General features: G+C 34.6%; 1 protein-coding gene across 1 annotated transcript; it reads left to right on the top strand.

The window, feature by feature from the left end:
- Positions 1 to 4,490: 4,490 nt before the first annotated feature.
- LOC131957957 (deoxynucleoside triphosphate triphosphohydrolase SAMHD1) lies at positions 4,491 to 11,661 on the top strand (the record flags this gene model as incomplete). The annotated part of the gene is given in 11 exon segments (XM_059322825.1): positions 4,491 to 4,590; positions 4,745 to 4,815; positions 5,229 to 5,381; positions 5,572 to 5,619; positions 5,883 to 6,047; positions 6,310 to 6,401; positions 6,523 to 6,579; positions 9,806 to 10,001; positions 10,254 to 10,340; positions 10,499 to 10,603; positions 10,753 to 11,661. Coding segments are annotated over 11 exon segments (1,221 nt in total), but the record flags the coding sequence as incomplete, so codon positions are not given.
- Between the last annotated feature and the right edge of the window lie 30 nt (positions 11,662 to 11,691).

Genomic DNA, 11,691 nt, shown 5'->3' with positions numbered 1-11,691 from the left:
CATCACAACAATAGGTACTGCCCACATTTAGCACGCACATTACATACATTTATAGTTTAGAAGACCTGGCGAAGCACATATGTCCTCAGTCGGCCTTGTCCGAACATATTGTGTGTTGTTGGCGTTTGGTGTCAATGACAGCCTTTGAATTTTTTCGGCTTTCTGTTTTGATCCTACGCTTTGTTATGTAATGAGCGTTATAAATGTGGGCAGTAAAGGGATTGTAGGAAAAAAAGTCACAGGAAAAAAAAAACACAGGAAAAAAAAACAAAGAAAAAAAGTCACAGGAAAAAAGTCACAGGAAAAAAAGTCACAGGAAAAAAAGTCACAAATATATATTTGCATGATATTTGTTAATACTTTTGTGAATTACATATTTGGAGAGTGCAAATTAACTTAGGATTGATTAAATGTAATGTGTGTATGCTGTATACGAATAGTAATTTTTATAATTCATCTAAAAATATTTAATCTGAAGTGTGTAGATTGTAATTATGTTAAACTTAAGATTATTAGCATTTAATAGAATGCTCCAAAGTCCACTGTTTTCATCGTGTTTTTTTAAAATACCAACTTTAAATTACCGTGAAATGGTAATTTCATCTGACTTGCTGCCCTCAACTCATGGCAACAATAGCTATGTTTAGTTCAACCACCTTTACTGTCCACATTTATCACGCTCATTACATAACAAAACTTAGGATCAAAACAGAAAGCCGACAACGTTGAAAGGCTGTCGATGACGCATAACGTCAACAATACAAAGTATGTTCTTACAATGCCTACTGAGGAGAGGCCGACCAAAGAATAGCCTACGGTAAAATTTGCCTAAATTTCTTTTATAATTAACTTTTCTACCGCGTATTTAACTAAATACATAACAAAAGTGTTGAGATTGTTGTGTAACTTATATTAGAGTATTTTCACTTACAATTGTTATACACCATACTGCTTTTAACGTCTATAAATAATGTATTCTATCAAAAAATACAACCCACAACAATAAACATACAAAATTTGACAATTCTTAACAAATAAATCAAAATATTTCTAAAAACATTTTTGTGACTTTTTTTCTGTGACTTTATTTCTGTGACTTTTTTTCCGATAAAATTTTTCCACTGTGACTTTTTTTCTGTGACTTTTTTTCCTAGCAAAAACTGTGACTTTTTTTCTGTGTTTTTTTTCCTGTGACTTTTTTTCCGTTTACCAGTAAAGGTGGTTGAACTAATCATAACTATTGTTGCGATGAGTTGAGCGCAGCAAGTCAGATGAACTTGTAACATTCTAATAAACGCCATTAATATTATGTTTAAAATAATTACAATCTACATACTTCATACTAAATATTTTCAGCTGAATTATAAAAATTACCATGCGTATATAACCTACACATATTAAATTGCATTTTATTAATCCTAAGTTAATATGCACTCTCTGAATATTTAATTCAGAAAAAAATTAACAAATTCCATTCAAATATATGTTTGTGACTTTTTTCCTGTGACTTTTTTTTCTACAATCGTTTAAATGACCACAGATAGTGTGGTCAGCTTCCCACGTGTTTATTTTACACTAAAGGTGGGCCGCCAACCTGGTAAGATTAATATACAACGACATACCAGCCTCAATTTGTGCTGAATTACTTTTTCAAAACCTTCCTACGTACGCCTAGCCCCCCCCCCCCCCCCCCACCCCTTGACCTTCCTCCCATGTTCTTTTCAAATTCGATCGTATAGTAAAGAAAAGAGGGGGGTGGGGGTTAGAGTTCTATGTTTGGAAAACTAAACTGATTTATCTGCCCCTTATAGCCGTCACTTCTATTTTAATTATTCGGGGTGAACCACAGCTCACCTGACAGGTGGGGATGAGGGTGGTGGCTAAGCTGCGTGATGTTTTTTAATGTCTCTACGAAGAGACATTATATGAGCCGACCCGCTATTTAGTTGTTTTATTTTCTACATTTCAGTAATTTATAATTTGTGAATTCGACTGTACCAATGCTGCCACTGAATATATTTGTTTTAAAACACTATCAGTATCTCGTTAAGTAAGATAATCCCCACTCCCTTCTTTCCCCAACCCCTACCCGGACCTGTCCTTGAACTCAAGATTAAAAAACCAAGCGTGTAACCTGCTGAAGCGTATCAGACGAATGTTATGTAAGTCAGAGACAAGCGTCTAGCAAGATTTGTTAAAGGGTGCCCTCTGTGCGTAACGGGGGGGGGGGGGGCGAGGGGTTGTATGACGAAAAAGGTGCGAAGATGAAAGGCGACCAATCGGACTTGTGTTAAACAGGTAATGCGCCGGGCTAATTTTGCGATCGGGTTCTACTATTTCAGTCAAAATTGGAAGCTCCACCCATATTGAGAAAAAACGAACTATCCATTGGTTTTAAATATAACTAATAGTGCCTTCATTTTAAAGATTGTTTTTTTTTTATAGTGACCAATCATATGGCTTAATTTAAAACCACATGATTGTATACGCTGGACCCTGTTTTCCGGATATTTTGTTTAAGTGCTGTGATAAAAGTTCGTGCTCTTAAATGAATATTATTTGGGCATTTTAAGTAATTCATCTTGGCCATTTCTTTCATTTAGGTAATCAGTGTTAGCGTTCAGATGAATTGAATTAAAGTTATTCGGACTCACATCTTCTTTTCCGTGTGTGTTTATGTTTAAACAAATAGGACATACTAAATAATACATATGTTTCAATTACCTTGGGATACAAGAGGATAATGTGGTACGGATACTCGCAGCCGCCTACACCCTTTTGGTAAGTAAAGCTTTAAATAGATTTTGAAAAAAATATAGTCGCATGTGTATAGGAGCGGTCTTTTGTGTAGATTATATTAAAATTCTTCATTTTAAAATATCACCCCATGATGTTAACCTTACCAATTCACCCCACCTAAATTTTCCATATTTTGCGATAAACGTCGAAATTATCATCGCTCTATAACCCACCCCCTTTAAACACGCATGAAAATGAAATAACTTTTTACCCCTATGTAAAACAAAATAACCTCCTGATGTATAAATGTGATCAAACAAATTGTATGGACATAAGTATCTCTGGTACCTATATTATCAAACATACTCTCTTAGATACTAAAATATCGATTTATATTTTAAGCGTGACACTTCTATTTATGTGGGTTCTTTAAACTCATTTAAATTATTTTTAAAGACTTTTGATGTTTTATATATACGGACATAATTTAATACAGTTAAATACGCACGACTTCGAGACTTTCCCGCATCCCCACACATACTTATCGCATTTATCTAACCTTCATATAATATACATATGGAAATAATATAATATAGTAACGTTTATAATAAATACACACAACTACGTGACTTTTCCCTCACACCCCCCCGTCCGCACACTTATCGCATTATGTGTACCCACACCATCACCTACATTTTAAGTACACACATTATTTCGTCAACTTTCGTTTTCATCTTTTTTTACAATTCGTTTTTACCTTATGTAATAGACAAACGGAAATTTAATACAGTTTTAAGTTCATAAAAAATACACACAAATCCGCGACTTTCCCGCACCCACACGCATACTTATCGCATTACGTAATACCCATACATCGACCCGTACACTTACACTCACAGCTTTACAGCTACCAAAACACTATCAATAACATCCTTTTTTTTTTTCACTATTTCCAACATTTACAATCTCACCTGAATATTCACCAAGCCTTACACCTAAATCTAAAAGTACGTTTACACATTGGCTATTGTTAATTTAAATGATGCACTACACTTTTTTAAGTTCATCTAGGGTCTTTAAAATACTGCTGAGGATTGTATGCTTGTTCACATTAAATCTTTATTAAAACATTAAACAGGCATGGTCTGCCGAAAAGAGAAACGTTTTGTCTATATAGGCGCGTTGATTTTTGAGCGCATAGCGAAGTATTGTTTCTACTGTAGAAATTAAACCAAGGGAAATAATCGAAAAATCAACTTGTCGGCTGTAATGAGCTTGAGGTTTTTTAAAGTTTATTGTCCGTATAATTTTTGCCATACGCTAAAACTAATACCGATCGATAAAGGATTTAATTACGCTCATTTTGATGTACGTTAAACGCATGAAACTTTAACGATAAGGTCTTTAGGATGTTTTAAAAAATCGAAAGTCTAAGAAGCATGCTTCTCTCTATTTCAATGCTTCCTCATAAGCTACTATGTAAAAATTCTGCCACCTAACCTACTAATCTATGTGTATATATATATATATATATATATATGTATACATATATATATATATATATAAATATATATATTTATACATATATATATATATATATATATATATATATATATATATATATATATAAATATATATATATATATATATATATATATATATATATATATATATATATATATATATATAATATGTATATATATATTATATGTGTGTAATGTTATAAATATTTCAGCACATGTCATTTGGCTGGTGTGTTTGTGCGGACATTAAAACAAAACCAGCCATTCCTGGGTATTTCTGACAAAGATATTTTGTGTGTGGAGATAGCCGGTCTGTGTCATGATTTGGGTAAACCATTTTACTTTCATATATTCGTGTGTAGATTCCAAAGTATCTTTAGAATTCTTCAATCATTTAAAAATAAAGTGCTATAGTCATTCATAAATGTATTTCATTTCATGGGTTACGTATTTAATTTAAATAATATTTACTTTTCAATAAGGACATGGCATTTTGTCACACTTCTTCGATCAACAATTTCTTCCAAGTGTTGAAACGTCGAAGGAAACGACGGTATGAAAACTTTTGAATAAATGTTCTTAAAACGTTAAATTGAGAAGAAAATACTCGATCGAGTTGTAAAAGATTTAGCTTTATCTCTTTCAAATTGAAAAGTAAAAGAAGCTATATTCTATGAAAGAAGAAACAATAAAAGTCGACTAAAATAAATATTTAGATATTTTTTCTGAGATATTTAGTTTTGAAATATTTGGTTAAATATATTTACTTTGTCTGAAACATTTCTTGCCGGTATTATGTCTGTAAGGTATTTTAGTCCTCCCAAACTTTGTCCTGAAGAAATTATACTAGCCTATGTGATACTTTGATATTAAGTCTGTAATATTTAGTCCCATGTAGTCGTAGATTGTAGACTGAGAGTTACACAAATTGTTCTGAAAATAAAATGTTCAGCCTCTCTTCAACAGCATGAGTCAATATCCGTGAGAATGTTCCGACATTTGGTACAAGAGAACCGGTTAATGCAAGCAGATGGGAAATTGAGAAGTTTTGGGCTGGATGATAACGACATTTTGTTTATAGAGGAACAGATTTCTGGGGATACGACATACCTACAGGGGGTAAGTATAAAATATATTTATTTATTCAATTAATGTATGCATAATAATTTTTGATTGCTCTACTTGTTATCATTTGTTATTATCCACTGTGTAGATGAAATATGTGGACGCTTCATTTAACAAAAACTGTTTTTAATTATATGGTGTTGTAAAACAGCGTGCACTTAATGAGTTGGCTTTTTCCTCTCAGGAATGGAAGTATAAAGGCAGAGGCAAGGAAAAAGCCTATTTGTACGAGGTTGGTTAATTTTGTGTGTGTTAGAGGTAGGGGGCTGGGATACACGAGCCTAATCTCTTGATTGACATTGAATTGTAATTAAATCAGCACAACTTAAATGTCTCCATAATTACTACTTACTTGTGACATGTAGTTTCTTTAATTAATTAGCCCAATGAAAAAAACATGAGATATATTTTGGTGTATATACTATCATTAGTGTGATGTAAACAAATCTAAAATAAAATGTATGATGATATGCTATTTTAATTTCTAATGTTCAGATAGTCTCCAACAAACGTAACGGCATTGACGTGGATAAATTCGATTATTTCGCCCGAGACTGTCATCATCTGGGTATCAGCAACAACTTCGACTACACTCGCTACATGAAGTTTGCCAGAGTTATAGAGGTGGATGGTCAATTGCAGATTTGTATTAGAGAAAAGGTGAGATTTCATGTATTTCTACATTCTGTATAATTCTACCTGCATTACCACCGGCAGCATCTGTCTGAAAGAATTCGTTGTATGTTGTAGGAAATGTCAACTCTTTGCAACGTTTCACACGAAATCCAATTAATCTGTTGTATGTTGTAGGAAATGTCGAATCTGTACAACATGTTTTACACCAATTAATCTGTTGTATGTTGGAGGAAATGTCGAATCTGTACAACATGTTTTACACCAATTAATCTGTTGTATGTTGCAGGAAATGTCGAATCTGTACAACATGTTTTACACCAGATTCAACTTACACAAGCAAGCGTACCAACACAAGGTCAAATGTGCTATCGAAGCCATGTAAGTAAGAGACACCCATCCAACTAAAAACGGTTTAATATGTCTATCTAATTGTATTCTCAGCATTCAAAATTGCGTTATTAAAATATATGAACGATGTCACCTACACATTTACCATCAGGGTGAAGACGGCTTTGCTGAAGGCCAATGACTTTATATTCTTCCAAGGTTTACAGAGGTAAGTTAGATGTAATATTTTTGCTGGTACTAATTAGGCACATACACATTCACATACAACATAAACTGTTGCACACATGGTCGACACTTTGTTCCCCGTGCAACACGTATGTCAGAGAGAAAAAGTACCGTCAGTGGCAGATCGCAGACCTTACCACGCTATTAACACTACGATACAATGCCTTATTATTTTTACTGGTATGCTACTATATCAAAAAAAAGATTAATTATATCACAAACAATATTCAAATTTCAAATTTATTCAAATTCGAATTTATTCAAATTTATTTCAAAAAAACGTTAACAATTGTAGGCACGAAGGCCATATATGAGGGTAAAAGTCATCTACATTCTATATGATGTTAAATTAAAAAATGTAATCAGTATTGTGGTTTTTCTGAATAAACGAACACTTTTGTGAAATGAACATTTTTTAATGCCAATTTAGGTCAGCCATAGTAATATAGATTGTTTAGACTTGGGTTGTCACTTTTATACTTGTGAGGGTTGTTTACCAACGATGACTTGGGTTGTCACTTTTATACTTGTGAGGGTTGTTTACCAACGATGACTTGGGTTGTCACTTTTATACTTGTGAGGGTTGTTTACCAACGATGACTTGGGTTGTCACTTCTATACTTGTGAGGGTTGTTTACCAACGATGACTTGGGTTGTCACTTTTATACTTGTGAGGGTTGTTTACCAACGATGACTTGGGTTGTCACTTTTATACTTGTGAGGGTTGTTTACCAACGATGACTTGGGTTGTCACTTTTATACTTGTGAGGGTTGTTTACCAACGATGACTTGGGTTGTCACTTTTATACTTGTGAGGGTTGTTTACCAACGATGACTTGGGTTGTCACTTTTATACTTGTGAGGGTTGTTTACCAACGATGACTTGGGTTGTCACTGTTATACTTGTGAGGGTTGTTTACCAACGATGACTTGGGTTGTCACTTTTATACTTGTGAGGGTTGTTTACCAACGATGACTTGGGTTGTCACTTTTATACTTGTGAGGGTTGTTTACCAACGATGACTTGGGTTGTCACTTTTATACTTGTGAGGGTTGTTTACCAACGATGACTTGGGTTGTCACTTCTATACTTGTGAGGGTTGTTTACCAACGATGACTTGGGTTGTCACTTTTATACTTGTGAGGGTTGTTTACCAACGATGACTTGGGTTGTCACTTTTATACTTGTGAGGGTTGTTTACCAACGATGACTTGGGTTGTCACTTTTATACTTGTGAGGGTTGTTTACCAACGATGACTTGGGTTGTCACTTTTATACTTGTGAGGGTTGTTTACCAACGATGACTTGGGTTGTCACTTTTATACTTGTGAGGGTTGTTTACCAACGATGACTTGGGTTGTCACTGTTATACTTGTGAGGGTTGTTTACCAACGATGACTTGGGTTGTCACTTTTATACTTGTGAGGGTTGTTTACCAACGATGACTTGGGTTGTCACTTTTATACTTGTGAGGGTTGTTTACCAACGATGACTTGGGTTGTCACTTTTATACTTGTGAGGGTTGTTTACCAACGATGACTTGGGTTGTCACTTTTATACTTGTGAGGGTTGTTTACCAACGATGACTTGGGTTGTCACTTTTATACTTGTGAGGGTTGTTTACCAACGATGACTTGGGTTGTCACTTTTATACTTGTGAGGGTTGTTTACCAACGATGACTTGGGTTGTCACTTTTATACTTGTGAGGGTTGTTTACCAACGATGACTTGGGTTGTCACTTTTATACTTGTGAGGGTTGTTTACCAACGATGACTTGGGTTGTCACTTTTATACTTGTGAGGGTTGTTTACCAACGATGACTTGGGTTGTCACTTTTATACTTGTGAGGGTTGTTTACCAACGATGACTTGGGTTGTCACTTTTATACTTGTGAGGGTTGTTTACCAACGATGACTTGGGTTGTCACTTTTATACTTGTGAGGGTTGTTTACCAACGATGACTTGGGTTGTCACTTTTATACTTGTGAGGGTTGTTTACCAACGATGACTTGGGTTGTCACTTTTATACTTGTGAGGGTTGTTTACCAACGATGACTTGGGTTGTCACTGTTATACTTGTGAGGGTTGTTTACCAACGATGACTTGGGTTGTCACTTTTATACTTGTGAGGGTTGTTTACCAACGATGACTTGGGTTGTCACTTTTATACTTGTGAGGGTTGTTTACCAACGATGACTTGGGTTGTCACTTTTATACTTGTGAGGGTTGTTTACCAACGATGACTTGGGTTGTCACTTTTATACTTGTGAGGGTTGTTTACCAACGATGACTTGGGTTGTCACTTTTATACTTGTGAGGGTTGTTTACCAACGATGACTTGGGTTGTCACTGTTATACTTGTGAGGGTTGTTTACCAACGATGACTTGGGTTGTCACTTTTATACTTGTGAGGGTTGTTTACCAACGATGACTTGGGTTGTCACTTTTATACTTGTGAGGGTTGTTTACCAACGATGACTTGGGTTGTCACTTTTATACTTGTGAGGGTTGTTTACCAACGATGACTTGGGTTGTCACTGTTATACTTGTGAGGGTTGTTTACCAACGATGACTTGGGTTGTCACTTTTATACTTGTGAGGGTTGTTTACCAACGATGACTTGGGTTGTCACTTTTATACTTGTGAGGGTTGTTTACCAACGATGACTTGGGTTGTCACTTTTATACTTGTGAGGGTTGTTTACCAACGATGACTTGGGTTGTCACTTTTATACTTGTGAGGGTTGTTTACCAACGATGACTTGGGTTGTCACTTTTATACTTGTGAGGGTTGTTTACCAACGATGACTTGGGTTGTCACTTTTATACTTGTGAGGGTTGTTTACCAACGATGACTTGGGTTGTCACTGTTATACTTGTGAGGGTTGTTTACCAACGATGACTTGGGTTGTCACTTTTATACTTGTGAGGGTTGTTTACCAACGATGACTTGGGTTGTCACTGTTATACTTGTGAGGGTTGTTTACCAACGATGACTTGGGTTGTCACTTTTATACTTGTGAGGGTTGTTTACCAACGATGACTTGGGTTGTCACTGTTATACTTGTGAGGGTTGTTTACCAACGATGACTTGGGTTGTCACTGTTATACTTGTAAGGAGGGTTGTTTACCAACGATGACTTGGGTTGTCACTGTTATACTTGAAATCAGGTTGGTTGTCTAATGGGGTGTGTAAATCTCTAACCAGACAGTACCGAATGTCCGAGTGTAGCCAGGACATGGAAGCCTTCTCACAACTGACCGACAACGTCCTCTTTAAGATCCTCTACAGCCCAGACCCCAGACTGAAAGAGTCACGTGATTTGATCAACAGAATCTTCAAGAGGGATCTCTACAAGACTGTCTACGAGAGTTACCCTGTTGCTGCCGAGGAATTGTCTACGGTGTGTTTATTCACAGTTTGTTTTAGCCTGACCATGAACTTACGTATTTTCATATGAATAATTTAATAAAGCTTCTTGTTTTACAAACTTAAGATTAGTTACATGCTCTAAAACCAACGCCCCTTCAATGAATTGGTGTAAAAGCTTAGTTACAAAGAATAGTCTAAAATCAAAGTCCTTTCAATGTATGCAGTATACGCTGAGCTCTAGTGTAATTATTTCCCCATGTATTCTTATCTTTATTCATTTTAGATTGCTGAAGCGAAAATTCAAAAAGAAATAAAAGAAATTGCGGACAGTTCTAATTCAGATCTACAAATTGACGATTTTGTAGTCGGGGTAGGTTTCCATTTTTAAAATGTTTATACACGATGTTTGACAAATTATCATCGCTTTTATGATCATTTCAGTCTGTAAAAAACGCATAGATAACATTCAAGACATGATAGAATTTTAAAAATTCAGCACGTATCCATTAAAATTATCTTACAACACAGATAGCTCACTTGGACTTTGGCATGAACAAAAACAACCCAACAGAGAGGCTTAACGTCTACCATAAGGACGACATTAACAGGGGCACACAACTGAGGAGCGAACATGTGAGTTATCGTTTTGTTTGTTTCAGGTCTGCCAGCATTCAAATGGTAATTTGATTCACACATATATTCAGCTTGTTTTACTCACGAAACGCTCAACATACATGTGTGTATGAAATACTACAATGGATTTTGTTTAACGTTGTTTTCAGGTCAGTACCATACTTAGTCCCAGCAAGTTTAGTGAGGTGATTGTGCGAGTTTTCAGCTGCAGTAAAGACGACCGGAAAAGTGAGCGGATACATTCATCATCACGAGAGTGGTTTGACAAGAATGTTAAGAAAATAGCCCAGGTCTAATAGAGGAAATATTTTATTTATAGACAATAGTGATAACAAGATGATTTAATCATGTTTATGTGGACCACTAAAGATTAAAACTGTAATTATTAGATTTTAATTAGGTCACATTGTCTGTCTGTGGGCTTGTGGCGAATCAATTTTTGACCCACTTCTGATGCAGCTATTTTGTTTCAACTTTCTAAATAATTTGACTCCCATCAAAATACAAGATTATATAATTTTCAATTTGATCAGATAATAATTTAACTATTACAATTCATTTAAAATATCTATATTCGATAAACAATTATTTAAAAACCTCTTAGATAAAAAAAAAATAATAACACAAATTGACTTTAGGTATAATATTAAATAGTAAAAGCATTTGTCGTACAAGACTTATTTAATACATATTTTTTATTGACTGATTTAATAAGTCTCAACAGACTCCAAACAATTGTAAAGATAAAGAGAAATTACGATCTAAAGATGCAAGAAGAAATATTTTATATGTTACTGTTATGTAGTTTTGTAGTATTAGACAAACTCTTCAAGGTAAAGGGTTCATTGTTACAAAATTATACTGCAATACTATAATGTTTATAAGTCTTTAAAATGCATTTTTTTCTGCTACTGTAAATAAATATATATACCTACAGGGCTGGTAAAATACTAAAATTTTTAAGCATTATGGATTCGTATCTTTGTGTTACATATACAGAGTCTTTTGAATGTGATTTGTCATATTAGCATTTTAATTTTAAAAAATAGAAAGTTATTAAAAACAAATGCAAATTTTAAATCATATAA

Source organism: Physella acuta, unplaced genomic scaffold, assembly GCF_028476545.2.
Source record: "Physella acuta isolate Inbredline_101_S28 unplaced genomic scaffold, ASM2847654v3 ptg001281l, whole genome shotgun sequence".
In the NCBI taxonomy this organism is placed as follows: Eukaryota; Metazoa; Mollusca; class Gastropoda; family Physidae; genus Physella; species Physella acuta.
This window is presented reverse-complemented; position numbering and strand designations above follow the sequence as displayed.